The sequence below is a fragment of the Sinohyriopsis cumingii genome, chromosome 2 (assembly GCF_028554795.1).
Source record: "Sinohyriopsis cumingii isolate HCF-2022 chromosome 2, ASM2855479v2, whole genome shotgun sequence".
NCBI classification, from domain to species: Eukaryota; Metazoa; Mollusca; class Bivalvia; order Unionida; family Unionidae; genus Sinohyriopsis; species Sinohyriopsis cumingii.
In genome coordinates, this window is record NC_142962.1 from 70507357 (window position 1) to 70524974 (window position 17618).

Sequence of the window (17618 nt, forward strand, 5' to 3'; positions counted from 1 at the left end):
TTGGAGTGGATAGTGTGGGCATTTGCCATTTGAGTTTATGTTGATTGTCAAATATTTCCTAAAACTCCTGGCTAATTCAGTTGTGCCTATTAGTATCGTATTGATAAATTTTGTATCCTGACTTCTAATGAGTATGCTGCTATCCCAATGTTGTTGCCACTTATTGTCGATTTTAATTCTGATGATGCTATACAATTCTTGGACACTGTAGTATAATGCTATGGAGTCAGGTTCATGGAGATATTGTTTAGCTACTTGGCCTGCTTTATCGTTACCTGCTAGTCCGATATGGGAAGGCACCCATATGAACTCTATTATACGTTTATTATTTAGCAGTTGTTTAATTAAGTGGTTGGCTTCCTTCAGGAAGTTGCTTCATCTCCTGGTTTATGACCAAAGGAGCTAAAGAATATCAGCACAAAAGTAATAAATCAATCAGGCTGGGATTGTAATGCATGTTGTCTCAGACCCAGCTGGGTTTTAAGATTAAAATTGTATCCTGCCAGGGTCCCCCCCGCCCTGCATTAATAAAATAGAATTGTTTTTAATAAGAGCTTTTTATGGTTGACAAAAATGGGAGTGAAAGAGGGGGTGGGGAAACTGGACATAGTGGGAGTGGAGAAACCCTACCCGGTAAAAAAACAACTTGGTACCCAGCAAAACTTCACAACCCCTCCATCCATATCATATTTATTATAGGACTCATGGCTTGAACAGTATTTACCAATGTGAATAGAATTGGACTGAAGTCATTATTCAATACGATTTAATTTATTTATTATTCAACAATAATATACACCAGTACTTAATACTGGGTGCCCTGGAAAGGAAGAAACATTAACTCAGCTACTGCAGTATCGAGTCACTGCTGAAACATTTGTACCATCTGCATTTTGAGAAAATCTTTTTCATTTTTATTTCAATGATTCAAGAAATGCTAAAAATCTTAGCCACATTTATTTTAACTGAGAAGAAAGTTACAGCTAATACCACTGACAAGAACAAGTTGTGCTGGTCCCATCCCAGAAGCAGGTTGGGCATATCTGAACTGGCTAAATGTCCATTATAATGCCAATAATAAAGAGACAAAACCTTGTCAGAGGTTGCTTATTGAATTAACAGTATACAAACACAATGATATTAAATATTTAATAATTAAACCTATATTTATCAGTATAGATGCATCCTGGAGGACTGCTTCTGAGAAGAGAAAAAGATATGAGCCACAGCATTTTCTGGACCTAAATGTTTGAAACATCTGCTTTCAATTCTGCATCAAGGAGTCAGGTGCTAATTTCAGTAATGAATGTTCCAAACTCAAGTCTGTTAAAGGATTGAAATTCCATCAATAAAACAATGTCTCTATTTTTTTTCAGTTACAACTAGGAAAATCTCTCCAAGATTACTTGTAAAAAAAAACCAAACTTTCACTATGAACCAATCCTGACCAGCCAAACTCATGTATACTCTATTTTATCTACATCCATTTCTAGACTGGTTCCCATTTTTCCATACAATCGCTATGAATCCTATTTGATCTTTCTGCACAACTGACATGTGTTCAGTTGCAACCTTGAATAGACTTCACAAATTGCATGATCAAAGTGTTACTTAAAAAGCTCAAGTTCAGTCTCTAAATAAGCATCTGCATATGACAGTGAGACCAAGGAAAGGGTGTCAGATATTTATGATGACTAGACCATGACAATTTGCTAGATGGTGATGGAGGCATTTCAGAACTTTATCAGAAAAAGTGGACTTTGGACCAGCTGACATTAGGTGGTGATATTTACAGGATACTGTGAATTTTTACCCAAAAAATGTTGACTTAACTTCAGGTCTGTACACATTTAATACAATTTCGCTTTAATCAAGTACCTGGGTAACCGATTATTATGATCAATTGGTATCCAGTAACAGTTTTCTAAAACTCTGACAGCTTTAACTCCCATGTAAGGGATTTTCTGTGTCCCAGAAGAAAAAAAACATCGTGTCCAAATACAGGTAATTAATCATTTCCGAGACTTCTGCGAGAAGAACAAAATATGCATGTGTCATATTACACAGCACTGTCTAAGTGACAATTAGGATTTAACTTATCTAATATAAGTTTAATTATCTACATCAATACACAGAATATATAAGACCAATAATTTAGTCTATTTGATTAATACAGTATAATACAAGTTAAAAATGATGTATAACTTATCATAATCATACTTGATGACAAATTTAAACAAAGCTTGCTGAAATACAGATCCTTCACGATCAATGATTTTTTATTATAATAAAAAATCAAAACTTCTGCGTACTAGTAAGCCCATATAGATAGAGAGAAAGCTGACAAGCCACATGATCACACAGTCTATATAATAAAATCCCGCCAATATGATTTCTGCACAATCTTATGTATATCAGTCATTTTCTTTTTTTTCCCCCATTAATGCCTTACAGCTATCAGATAGTGACATAAATATGTCCTACTAATGACATAAGCAATGTAATCAATCAATAACATTATCCACCATAGGTCATCAAACAATCATCCAACTGGCCTGTTTATACAACTTCTTGATGTATCAGTTTAAAACTGGTATAAAATTGTTAGAAAAATTCCTTATATTGCCTTAAAGCAACATGTACTATTACCATATTTTTAATAGGCCTTTTACAACTGAAAATGTGCATTGCAAATGTCATCTGTGTTTGATGGTATCATTTAAGCACTACTTGTATGTTGTCTGATGGTATCCATGGCTTGTTAATGATAGCTGTATCAAATACATGTACAATGATATTTTGCTGACAGTATTCATAGCATGTTAACGACAGCTGTATCAAATACATGTACAATGGTATTTTGCTGACAGTATTCATAGCATGTTAACGATAGCTGTATCAAATACATGTACAATGGTATTTTGCTGACAGTATTCATAGCATGTTAATGATAGCTGTATCAAATACATGTACAATGGTATTTTGCTGACAGTATTCATAGCATGTTAATGATAGCTGTATCAAATACATGTACAATGGTATTTTGCTGACAGTATTCATAGCATGTTAATGATGGTTGTATCAAATATATGTACAATGGTATTTTGCTGACAGTATCATAGCATGTTAATGATAGTTGTATCAAATATATGTACAATGGTATTTTGCTGACAGTATTCATAGCATGTTAATGGTAGTTGTATCAAATATAAGTACAATGGTATTTTGCTGACAGTATCATAGCATGTTAATGATGGTTGTATCCAATACAATGACAAAGTAACTACATTCCTAGGATTTGCCTTTGTTAATGTATCTTATGTGACTTACTGATACTGAACTTTTTTCAACATCAAGATCATAATATAATCTTAGAAAAAGAAAAACAAAAAAATCAAAAATATTTAAGGGGGAACAAAATCATTACCTTTCCCAAGCAGAATGAGAAAGAAATTTTATCAGACAAAGATTTACTTTTTCAATGAATTTCATTCGATTCACTGTTTAATTTTTATATCATGCACCATTTTCAGGCATAAATAAACTCCTATTTTGCTGAGGAATAAATTAAACTGAATTTCATGAATTCAGGGGAAGAGCAAAATACTGTTTCCATGATATATCCTTTTTTAAAGACTGAATTTTAAAAAATGGTACTTGCACTGTATGTAACATATAAGACATCTGGCCAGGTCATCAAAGCAATGAAGCACACAACTCTTCAGTTGCCTATTCTGAGTCCAGGAAAACATGACACAGCCAAGTTTACCCACTTTTTCACCCCAGCCCTATCATTAAGAAATATGATAAAACAGCATTTCCAATAATGATCCAATTAAAGCATGCACTGTTTAAATCTGTAGTAAATAATTCTTTCACTACAAGTCCATACTTGATGAAAACCAAATCTTTAAAATCTCTGCAAACATCTATATAAAAGCATGTTCCATTCATAAGCACACCTCTTTTTTCAAATATTTTGCAAGGATCACAGTGTATATCAATGGAGAAATCCTGTAAAAGAGAAGTCTGTTTTAAAAGAGCAACATTTACCTTGCAACATCATCCAGAATTTTATGAGCATTGGGAATGTAGAACAGAACCCCAAAATATAATCTTGGGGAGCGGGATGCATGTGATGTCTGGGCATGTTTCTCCAACTGCTTCTTAAGGGGCTTGTCAAGGTCTGCCCATCGAAACTGTAACTTCTTTGTCACATAGCGAAGCCCAAAGTACTGCACCTGGAATAAGAAAAAAAGTGGATTCTGATTGTAAAATATTTGCAGCACAAACATATGTTATTTTAACATATAAACTTCAAAATGAATGTCCACAAGAAAGTTTCCTTTTCAAGAAAATACTTTGTGTACTGTTGTTCTTAGTTAATAAAATGTGGATGTTTTGTTTAAAAGAAAAATAAATTTTTGGATCAGACAATCTGTATTATGAAGAATGATACTAATACCTCATTATATGACTAGGAAAAAAAGAAAGTAAATTGCAAATTTTATTGAATACAAGAAATTACTGCAACTCTAACCAAATATTTAAGGTATTCAGAGTGGTCTACAAAATCAGATTAATATAGCATTGCTTTGCTGTCTTTATTAATGTTCTTTCAAACAACACTGTAATTGTCTTCATAATGTCCCTGAGCTGTGGTCAGCTGCCTCATCATGAAAGACATTAAGGTCCTATCAATTCCCTTTAAAAAAGCATAAATAAATTGAAAAATTGTTGTAATAGTCTTAAAATCTACATAGAAATACACAAATAAAACCCTACCAGTTTGTTTGTCTACCACAAATAGCATTTGCTAAATTGTGTTAACATGGTTTTCCAAAAAATTACAGACCTGCCAACCCCGATGAGCCTGTCTCGGTAAGGCAGTTGATTTTTTTTCCATAAGATTGGCCAGTTTTCAGTAAGATGTAACAAAAATATCAATAACTGCTATTGTAAAGCTGGAAAACATAATGAAAAGTTTGACATATCGATGATAAACATCATGTTCAACGGAAAGGTTTGTAAAGTACACGCTGACTTTATTCAACACTAGTACAGCTGCACAAACTCTAGTTCCAAACACTATGCAGCTCAACTTCTTGTAGCTATCTCTCAACTTGACATAATTCTTGAAAATTCTTTTCCATTTCACATGACAATGGCAATCATATCTCCCGCTATGAGACATACTCAAACTGGCACATGATGTTCAATAAACGTAATTGTGCCCTTTCCATCTTTTATTCACAAGTATCTGAATACCCCTTTTTATTCTTCTGTGTTGATTATTAACACTTTTCTGGAAGCTTATTTTTGCTTTTGTCTTAAACATGCATCACTTTCTGGATGCCATTTAAAAAAATTATATAATCAACAGTTTGACCATGTAGACACTTTGCATGAACAACTGGTGCAGTTTAAAGCATCTGGGGTGCTGCTGTAAAGTTAGTCTGGTTCCCTGACTAATTTTACTAATTCTAAGATGAAACGCAGATCCAAATAAAACATGGATGAACCAATTATCCAAATTTTTCACTAACAATCGTAAGAGTTGGTAGGTCTGAAATTAATCCATATCCGAACATTTAAAAAAAGTTTCTTGAAGGCAATGATGCTCTACTTGGCAAAATGAATTTCCATGAATTCAAGATAAGACCATTTCATCATTTTAACTGTTGAGCATTGAAAACCATCCATGATATTCTTCAGCAAAAACCAGATTTTCAAATTAGCTGCTGTGGTAAACATACTGAATGTCAGATTTGTACCATTTTCATTTAGGACAAAGTAGAAGTCTTTTGGTAAAGTCATAAAGATCATCCATTCAGGTGGAGAACTGACAACAATATTCTCATGACAGCCATTATCACAGCCATGTTTGATGTATGACTGGCACCATTTCATTTAGGTACAACTAGGCATCATACAGCAATATTTTCAAGCTAGCCACAATTATGGCCATACTGAGAGTTTAGTCATTTTCATTTAGGTCAAACTAGACACCATAAGAACTCTTCTGATGAATACCCCCATTTCAAAATGACTTTCCCTTTACAAGTACTGGACATCAGATTAGCACAATTTTAATTTGAAATCAACAAAATGTTATAAAAAGTCAATTAGTAAAGTGAAATCCCTTTGATGATATCACCATTCATCCAGAAGTAGTGATAACAAGATTTTCAAGCTGGCCATTGTGGTAGCCAAATTAGACCCCAGATCAGCACCATGTTCATTTAGGACCAAGTAGACATATCAGTAATAAGAAGCCTTTTAGTGGAAAGCCCATGTCAATATCATTTTCAGTTCAGGAAGAGTAGGAATAAAAAGATGTACAAAAAGGCCACTGTGTGGCGGTCATATTGGCTGTAACATGGACACCATGTTCACTAGACTTTGGCACCAAGTTCATTTAGGACCAACTAGACATTATAAGAAGTCTTTCAGTACAAGCCCCACGTGAATATAACTTTCAGTTCTGCATGAGTTACTATAACAAGATTTTCAAGATGGTTGCAATGGCAACCATATTGGACATTAGATTAGGATCATTTTCATTTAGGACCAACTAGACATCATAAGAAGTCTTTAAACAAAAACCCTATTTTGATATGACCATCCATGTAGATGCCACTGTGGCAGCCACATTAGACCCAGATCAGCACCATTTTCATAAGAAGTCTTTTAGTCAAATCCCCATTTCCATTTATTGATAACAAGATTTTCGCAATGACTGCACTGGTTCATGAGGAGCAGTAATAACGAACTTGTGCTAATGGATGTTGGACAAAAGACAATGGACACAAGACCATCCCAGAAGCTTTTCTGGGATAAAAACAATTACAGTATTAACAAAATTTAAAAAATGCTGTGATGATCCAAAAATCTAATCAGATCATCTCCTTCTGACCATGATTTCATAGTTCTAAGTTGAACAGTATTTTTGGGACTATGTTTATTATTAAATGAATTCGGGACATATGCATGGAATTGTGCTTGTTACAGACAGCAGTGAAACAATGCCCCTTTTTGCTATCTTTCTCTAAAGGCATAATAAAAACTCACTATAGTCAATACATTTCAAGCCATAACCTTAACTGCAAATAAACATCTCTAAATAATCAGCTGTTATTTACCCTGTATTAAAGGGTAATTATGTATTATACTGACTGGGTTGTGTCTACAATACCAAAGTTATTACACATACTATGTTGACAAAAGACTGTTGAAATTTGATATCTTTATCAAGTTGTCCCCAATTCTAAAATCAATGCTTACCCTATCCAAACTGATAGCATATTAAGCGCCAAATACCATATACCCTAAACTAGATGACCTTTCTAAGTTACCACAAAGATATTACTCTGGACAGACCTAGATATGCAATTATTCGGATGTGGCCACAAAAGAGTCTACATATATGCATTAATTTGTGTTTCATATAAACTCATATATAGAAAATTAAAGAAGAAAGTATAATCTGTTGCACTGGCATATGCATTTTTCTGACTCGTACTAAATTATTTGAGAGTTCACATAAACCTAGCAGTTTACTTTGTTTTCTATATGAATGTAATTCTTTATGAATAATGGGTGTGTTATTTTTGGAATGGGGGGACTCGGACAGTGGGGAGAACTGTAGGGCTCATGCCCCTCTAGACAGTCTGCAAAAGTTGAAAACGTAACTGTTTCCACAATTCAAAATGCACTGCACAGATTGATGAGTAAGTAAGATTCATGACATAACCAGTTCTATAGGTTAACTGGTGCAGACCCTCCATTTTAAACAAATGTTTCCGTTACCATCAGTGCCACATCTACTAATCAAAAGAGTTGACCTATTATGCAACAACTTTCCAAATTCCTCCCAAAATAATAAGATGCTAATTTTCTCAAAATTTAAATTCAATCTAACTAAAAGTGTGTTCATGGAACACGAATGCCCCTCCACAAAGACCTAAACACAAAGCTGAAGATGGACAGATAGACAAGGTCAAGGGCAACACTGCCTTTTCCCAAGAGTAACAAAAATGCTACAACTGCATTTTTGGCAGAGGATTCACATTCTGAAAGCGTGCAACCAGTCCCTGCTTATCCTAATAATCTACAATGAAGTATATTTTATTCACTCTTACACCTGATTCATTTCTAACTGACTGGAAATACAAGGTTCCTGAATCAACTTGTCTATGTTTTAACATTTTTCCCTAGAATCTTGTTATGCAGCACACAAGGCTGACCCATGTGACCAGTATTCTGTATCCCTACATTTCTTTCTGGCCTTCAAAAAGTTTCTGGTCCTCTGGAACATTTATTGGTCTTCCATATTTATTTTTCACAAGCTTGTATTTTCTTTTTGTGCTGGCCACAAGTATCAGCTAATTCAATATTTTGTCAACCCAATCAGAAAATTATCAGCTTCACACCTGTGGCTAATTTAAAACAATGCTGCATTAGCATGCAGAAGCTTTCTTATCAGTCATATGTAATTGGTTCTATTTAAAACTGACCCAAGGAAAAAAATCTAGATTTAAAAGTGACCCAAGGAACAAAATGTAAACATAGCAGCCAAACACAATACACATACACCCATCTTAGCATAGGTTGTTTTATGTGACATTCTTTGTTGGTGATATGGGTGGATTTACGTAGATTACAATGGTTTTATTCCAAAAGACAAGGTTTTAAAATATGCAAAGAAATAGCACAGGATGATATCCATAGGTCTATCATGCTATAATAATCTTCATTAAAGCATTTTGCTGTGGCTCTCGTGACCAAAATTAAACCATTATACATGACTTGGTCCACCAAATGCATGGCAATATGGGTTGAAATGAAATAATATGAAGTTTATATTATCTGACAAAATTAAGTACACAAATGCAGTAAAATCTGAAATGATTGACCCCTGCTATGACCACCTGTCAATGATGACCAAAATTATCTCATTGTTTGTTGTGAATTGATGTTACAGTTATTAAACCTAAACACCAAGCCTGACATCTCATTATCTGTTACCATATCAGTTATGTCATTAGATTATTGAGACAATCCATTTATGTTTCAGATGAATTAGGCTTTTAGACTTTGACTCTAAATAAATGATTCCCTTTCTGGATGAGTTATTTCTGTATTTGGATTTGATTGGTACATATATACAGTATTCCATTATCTGCCAAAGGCCTGATCAGAACTGCTAGGGTCATTACAACAATCATGGATATGTTAACATGTTGACCAATATGATACTGTCACAATGTATTTATTTGCCTGATAAAAATATTCTGATGAATGCATACAAGTTTAACAAGAACTATGAATTTAGAATTAAATACATGTACATCAGTGGATTTTTCTTTTTTAAACCAAGACAGAATTTCTTACTTGAAAACTCTCCCTCCTGCACAGTGCTTTTATGAGAGACCATCTGTCTCAAGCAACCAGTTTGACAGGTGGTCATAGCAGAGCTGGTTGAAGGGATGGTATTTCTAGCAGGTTTTAATGTACCAAAAAGTGGAATAATAGATTTAATTTACAAATGAGAAAATTATTATGATACATTTGAATGGTGTTTTATTACCTAACCAATACACATACAGGCAATTATCAAATTTGTCATCTTTCTCACTATCTCATGGTTAGGTAATAATGCAATCAGCATTTATGAACCCCAACTACCACATTATTATTATATGTATATCACTGTTTCTGCTTCCACTATTTTGCCCAGACATGCATGCAATTATGCAATACAAATTAGTCAGCAGTTGTGGTCCCTAACTACATGTACCATATTGCTGTCCAATGAAAAAAAAATTGTACATGGAAGCATCCAAGGTACATGTTTACTCACAACAGAACAACATTATTTATTGGTTATATTCAACAGTCTTTGCTTCCAAAGTGATACAATAAGAGGCTCAAGCAAGGAAGCAAATCAGTATGTATTTGATAAAAATAAATTAAAAAAATCAATAAATAAATTCATGAATAAGAAAACCATTTAATCATCCAATAATCAAATTTTAACATTCTTGCAAAAGTGGTGTGAAAATGCTGTTATGAAAAATTCTTCACTCGAAATGTGGAGGTACGGCTATGGTTATGTCACTTTTTGTTCATCAGGATCACATACTTTTTTTCACAAGACTGTCAGACTCTTAATGATATGTTACCTTGAATAATTACAGCAGTTTAATTCTTTAATTTTAAGATAAAATTTTGAGTGTCCAGAGTATATCTTGCAAAAATATTTCTGTTCACCAGTTATAACTATCAATTTGTATTTCAAATTAAAAAAATGAATATTATATATTTGCAAGTGAAAATTACATTTATATACATCTGCAAGTGAAACTTACATTTGCTTCATTTCTCCTTTATTCCTCCCTTGGATTCTCTCATTCTTCCTTTTTATCTAGAGAGAGAGTTTAATTCTTGCAATTTTGAGATGCTTGACCACAATTATCATGGGACATAATAGACTACAGCCAGATCAAAACAATAACAAACCTAAACCGAAACTCAAATTAATGTTGAAGGGAAAGTTTCATAAACTGACCCCTGTCAGATTTCTTAACTTTTGGCTATGTTGTAACCTTTCCTGCTATTATTATTTAACAAATAAAGATATGCATATATTTGTGAATTTGGGTTTTGGTCTTATATTCCTCTTGAATTTGATCTAAGGCATGTAAACTTACTACTTTGCAGTATGTAGACATTGAAATACCAACAATCTGCAAGAAAACATAGCTACTAATGTAGCAGAAAATGTGCGAGTTCAAGGCAAGTAGAATATCTCTATAATGACCTTGATTTTGAATTGCATCAAGTTGTTTATTACAAATGTTTTTCAAAAGTATTACACAGGGAAAGGCCCTGCATTGGTGACGTGAGCATCACTGTGTCAAAAATGACCTTTGGAAATAGAAAATACATCCATGAGTTAGTGCCAAGGTGCATACATTTCTTCTGCTATGAGCTTCCATTGATTTGTAAGGTCAAGTTAATGATATTCTTATGTTTTGATGTGGCTTTTTCAGGTGGCACTCTACAGTTTCGTATTTTGCATAGGGTTAGAATTTTGAAAAAAGAAAAAGGATTTCTCTGGGTTTCCTCTCTGGTTATAGTGGCTATTTAAAAAGGACCTTGTATACACCTTAGGTACTGTCTGAAGAACCTTTACTTTCCTTTATTTTGGTGTATCACTGATGGGTGTAATATGGGTTATAAAGTATACACCTTAGGTACTGTGGGAAGAACGTTTACTTTCCTTTATTTTGGTGTAATATGGGTTATACAGCTTAGGTACTGTTTGAAGAACCTTTACTTTCCTTTATTTTGGTGTATCACTGATGGGTGTAATATGGGTTATATAGTATACAGCTTGGGTACTGTCTGAAGAACCTTTACTTTCCTTTATTTTGGTGTATCACTGATGGGTGTAATATGGGTTATAAAGTATACAGCTTAGGTACTGTCTGAAGAACCTTTACTTTCCTTTATTTTGGTGTATCACTGATGGGTGTAATATGGGTTATAAAGTATACAGCTTAGGTACTGTCTGAAGAACCTTTACTTTCCTTTATTTTGGTGTATCACTGATGGGTGTAATATGGGTTATAAAGTATACAGCTTAGGCTTACTCCAGATACGCACCTCTCAAAAAACTGCTAGCTCCACTCGGTCATTTTTACTTCTGGGACTTCAGAAGTAAATTGTGAAAAACAAAAGAGCTGAAAACTTGTTTTTTTAATACATTTTATATATTTGATAATTCATTCATTGCACTTTCTGAGGCTGATATTGTCTAGCTGGGAAAATTAATTTTCCCCATTTTAAAAGCTGATAAACATAGTGTACTTTAGACTAATTCAAGCTGATTTTTCGAGCACAAAGAAGCAGTCATTTTAGTTAGCAGTGTGCTTTAAAGATCATGTATAATTTGCAAACATACAATATCCAAAGAAATGTCAGCCACATTACATCCAAGTAGCATCATAGTGGTATGCCAACATTCTCTCCATTCTGCATGTTTAATAAGCTAACAACTTCACCTTACATGCATCACTCTCAAAAAGTACATAATAACTGGTGAGCACCAACATAATCTCTATTTTTTTTAATGAATTTTTATATTAGGCAGGTTCAAGCAGCATCAGATTTTGCACCCTTTAGATAAACACTTTTATTGGTCTAGAGCCAGGTGTGGGTGGAAAACAGTGCAGAGGCAGTGTGTGTGCTTATAGATCCAAGTGAGGACTCAAAGTAACACATGCAAGAATATTCCTTAATTCTCATTTCAGAATGAAGTACAGCATCACAGAGTAGGGCAAATATATGTAACCTATGTTCTTGTACTTAATGAACTTCTGCCTTTATAACTGAAAGGGCATCACAACTTGGAGATAAAAGAAAAGGCTTCATAACTGAGAGATCACAGGAAGCTGAAACTTGATCTGTTGAGCCTGATAGGGTTATAAATTTTGAAGTTTAAAAGCACTGACCTGTCAATTATCTGGAATTGTGTTTCTCTAAGGTCATTAGTGGAGAGCAGCCAATTTCATACAGTTAAGTACATGTATTACAAATTAAAACTGTTTTTACTCCCCCCAAAACTACATTTTAATGACAGTAATAACTAACCTGTCAATATTAAGCTTAATTTGTCAGTCAGTAGATACAGCAGTAGTCTGGGTTGCTGATTGTGCAGTGACTATCAGACCCAGAGAGAATATACCTTGTATCTGGGTTGCTGATTGTGCAGTTACTATCAGAGCCAGAGAGAATATACCTTGTATCTGGGTTGCTGATTGTGCAGTGACTATCAGACCCAGAGAGAATATACCTTGTATCTGGTTTGCTGATTGTGCAGTTACTATCAGACCTACAGAGAATATATCTGGTATCTGGTTTGCTGATTGTGCAGTGACTATCAGACCCAGAGAGAATATACCTTGTATCTGGTTTGCTGATTGTGCAGTGACTATCAGACCCAGATAGAATATACCTTGTATCTGGGTTGCTGATTGTGCAGTGACTATCAGACCCAGAGAGAATATACCTTGTATCTGGGTTGCTGATTGTGCAGTTACTATCAGACCCAGAGAGAATATACCTTGTATCTGGTTTGCTGATTGTGCAGTTACTATCAGAGCCAGAGAGAATATACCTTGTATCTGGGTTGCTGATTGTGCAGTGACTATCAGACCTACAGAGAATATATCTTGTATCTGGTTTGCTGATTGTGCAGTTACTATCAGACCCAGAGAGAATATACCTTGTATCTGGTTTGCTGATTGTGCAGTGACTATCAGACCCAGAGAGAATATACCTTGTATCTGGTTTGCTGATTGTGCAGTGACTATCAGACCCAGAGAGAATATACCTTGTATCTGGGTTGCTGATTGTGCAGTGACTATCAGACCCAGAGAGAATATACCTTGTATCTGGGTTGCTGATTGTGCAGTGACTATCAGACCCAGAGAGAATATACCTTGTATCTGGGTTGCTGATTGTGCAGTGACTATCAGACCTACAGAGAATATATCTTGTATCTGGTTTGCTGATTGTGCAGGGACTATCAGACCCAGAGAGAATATACCTTGTATCTGGTTTGCTGATTGTGCAGTGACTATCAGACCCAGAGAGAATATACCTTGTATCTGGGTTGCTGATTGTGCAGTGAATATCAGACCTACAGAGAATATACCTTGTATCTGGGTTGCTGATTGTGCAGCGACTATCAGACCCAGAGAGAATATACCTTGTATCTGGGTTGCTGATTGTGCAGTGACTATCAGACCCAGAGAGAATATACCTTGCATCTGGGTTGCTGATTGTGCAGTTACTATCAGGGCCAGAGAGAATATACCTTGTATCTGGGTTGCTGATTGTGCAGAGAATATCAGACCTACAGAGAATATACCTTGTATCTGGGTTGCTGGTTGTGCAGTGACTATCAGACCCAGAGAGAATATAGCTTGTATCTGGTTTGCTGATTGTGCAGTGACTATCAGACCCAGACAGAATATACCTTGTATCTGGTTTGCTGATCGTGCAGTGATTATCAGACCTACAGAGAACATACCTTGAATCTGGTTTGCTGATTGTGCAGTGACTGTCAGATCCAGAGAGAATATACCTTGTATCTGGGTTGCTTATTGTGCAGTGACTATCAGACCTACAGAGAATATACCTTGTATCTGGTTTGCTGATTGTGCAGTGACTGTCAGATCCAGAGAGAATATACCTTGTATCTGGGTTGCTGATTGTGCAGTGACTATCAGATCCAGAAAGAATATACCTTGTATCTGGTTTGCTGATTGTGCAGTGACTATCAGACCCAGAGAGAATATACCTTGTATCTGGTTTGCTGATTGTAAAGTGACTGTCAGACCCAGAGAGAATGAACTAAGATGGCAATTGCTTTGGACTCTGCCCTATGTAGAAGGTTTCAGACTTCCATGCAGAGAGAAGCTGTACCTGGAGTACCTTCTTCAGGTCTGAGGTATGCAACCAATTTTGTGTTGTCTGTGGAGGTCATGAAGCAATGCCCTTTGACATGTTCTATGCTTGATATGGAGGAAAATTTCTTTCTATGATATAATGATTACAGATACGCATTCCTTCTGACTTAAAATTTATTCCCTACCCCTGCATCTGACACACTGGTGTACAGGTAGGACTGGAGTTCTGGGGCATGTAGGGAATTCCCCTCAGAAACTTTTGTTGATTGTACCACCAACTGAGGTGAGTCTGAAATGCTGACCGAAGAGATATTTGATCTTAGAGGGCATCCTTGTTTGGTTTCCTAAATGTCCACATGAGAAACTGAAGAGGAAGGATGTATATGACCTTTCCCAAGGGATACCAGATCTGTTGTTGAATTCAAAGTCCCCAAAAAAAATATCATGCAAGAAATATACATAACAATAATCAAACACAAATAAATTGTACAAAGCTTACTTATCCTGATTTGAGCCTATATGGATCAGGCAGCCTCTTCTAATCTTTAATGCCATTTAACATTTGCATACAGTAAGCAAACACCTCATTTGGTAAACTATTTGCATAATGTGAGAGTTGTCTCATTAACTGCTATAGCGGTTCTGCCAACAGGAGCTCTGCACACACTTAAATGTGACATCATATGAGGATTCCCATACAATACCTATATTGTTATGACCTGATGTGAAAGATCATCTATCTTGAGAGACCATGCTTTTCGAAGACAGTTTCTACTTTAATTATAACACAATGTTGCTTGACAGAAGGTAATTCAAATGCAAAATGACATACAAATGTCAATTCATATGTCAGGTTTTCTTCTTCTTGCCTTCAAGTATTATAACTATGAGATCAGTTTCTAAACTCCATATTTATACTTTTAAATGTAATTTGATACCAAATCTCTGTTCATGCCATACAACATTAAAACAATTCTGCTGTAAGCTTTCCTTGCCATGTAAATATACCAAGTAACTTGAATTCAATATATTTATTTCTGTTCTTTGTCACTCATAATAAACTGAAATCTTATATAGGGATATCCTTACTATCTTCAATTATCTCAAGGTACTATATGCAATTTTCTGAGATGAGATCACAAAGTGGAAACTTGGCTTACTATATTCTGCTTTGTTCAAATTTATGACTGTTTCCTTCCATTTACTTAAAATGATAATCAAACAGGAAATTGTAGTATACAGTGACTCACTCTTGGCCCTGCTATGAAAAAAAAAACTACAACAAAAGACAGAACTTCAGACATCAGAGTTAATGCCTGGGAGATTCAGAGGAAATGAGCCTTGAAATAAAAATGGATAATGTTACCAAAATGTACTATTATAACCGGGATGTCAAAGTGAATCAACTGCATGTATATTGACAACAGCTGCTTTTACATATTAAAACAAATAGAATGATACTTACCAGTAATACATACCCGGTAATACATTTATACACCAGGAGTAACAAACATGAAATCATTCATATTTATCAGTAACATACATGTACTGTGAAAGTCATTTATTTTCATGGTTATCATCTTTGCAGGTTCAGTACTTAAAATTGTGGACTGGAGAAGAGTACTATGTGGTATGATGGATTATTGTTCAGTGGGTCTTTAATACATGGCTTGCATCAACCCTCAAATGATGGATTATTGTTCAGTGGGTCTTTAATACATGGCTTGCAGCAACCCTCAAATGATGGATTATTGTTCAGTGGGTCTTTAATACATGGCTTGCAGCAACCCTCAAATGATGGATTATTGTTCAGTGGGTCTTTAATACATGGCTTGCAGCAACCCTCAAATGATGGATTATTGTTCAGTGGGTCTTTAATACATGGCTTGCAGCAACCCTCAAATCTCCACAAAGTATTTTATTCCTTGATTAACAGAAAACAACAAAAAATGAACACTCTTTCTCAATTTAAAAAACAAATCTAAAGGTATTCTTAAAACTTGAATGAGCAATCAAGGAATCAGATTTTATGTTCCTGTAAATCTCTGAGAATGAAGTCTTTGACTCTCTTTAATAGAGCACCAGTACCATGACATTATGTATGAACACATATATCTAGATATGTATGATACCAAGTTCTCAATAACCCTGGACTTCCAGGATGTCTGACCCACAAATTTAAAAAATGTCATCCAAGGACATTATTATTTACTCTGACCTCTCTGTAAGTCCTTCCAGTGCGTCCTGGTCAGTCAAAAGCTAGTCTTAGACCCCCAAATTTTCAAAGACTCTGCATCTTGTGGCCCCTTAACAACTAACACTGGCCCCTCAGTTTTCTCAAACTATGAATCCTGAAGATCAGTCTTTCATGCAGCCCATTGTGGAAAAGTAGGAATAAAGTAAGGCTATTTTTTTAAGTAGGGGAGGATTGGAATAATTTATAAAGAAAAACAGTATAAAATTTATGTCAATTACTGAAAAATAAACCTTTACATAAGTTACTTTCATAAACTGAATAAAAACATATCTGAATTCACATTGTTAATGGTGTTTATGAAGTGTGTCATTGAAAAAAGTAAGGACAGTTGGACCATTTTGGAAAAAGTAGGGAAAGGTAGGTAGTAGTGATAAAAAAGTAGGATAAACATATTTGCTGGAGAAACTGTAAAATGAACATTTTCTTATGGGTCATATAAAAGCCTTTTTTTGTGTCAAAATGGGTAATCTAATGAACAGAAGAAAAAACTTATATTCAATGTTGAAAATGGGAAAATTTACGTGAAACCAGATGAAAATAATTAGAATAACAGAGTCCAAAAGATTTATTTTATTCAAAGTTTATTGAAATACTTTAAAATACTGATATACTGCTTATTGAAGGATTGTTTTCACACATGAACCCTCAGATGTCTGAGCTGGACACCCAATTTCTGAATGAGGGTCAAGGACTCATATTGTACAAGGCTTACAGACAGTTCTGATATCACAATTAAATTCATATATGAAATCTACAGATACAAAATTAATCTCAAGAAAAAAGGTAATAAAGAAATTTGTAATTTCTGATTTGTTGGGTTTAATGCTATTTTTAGCACATGGTAGGTCACAAACGGCAGCCACTATATTTGGTGGAGGAAG

The 17618-nt window shown here is 34.8% G+C and overlaps 1 protein-coding gene across 2 annotated transcripts in view; it reads right to left on the bottom strand.

Moving 5' to 3' along the window:
- LOC149805127 (tyrosine-protein phosphatase non-receptor type 21-like) overlaps positions 1 to 17618 on the bottom strand; it is a 96111-nt gene that overhangs the window by 63013 nt on the left and 15480 nt on the right. For both annotated transcript variants that reach the window (XM_089947673.1, XM_089947666.1), the window contains exon 3: positions 4054 to 4241. In XM_089947673.1, the coding sequence (XP_089803799.1) occupies positions 4054 to 4241 (188 nt within the window). The remainder of the gene's footprint in view (positions 1 to 4053; positions 4242 to 17618) is intronic.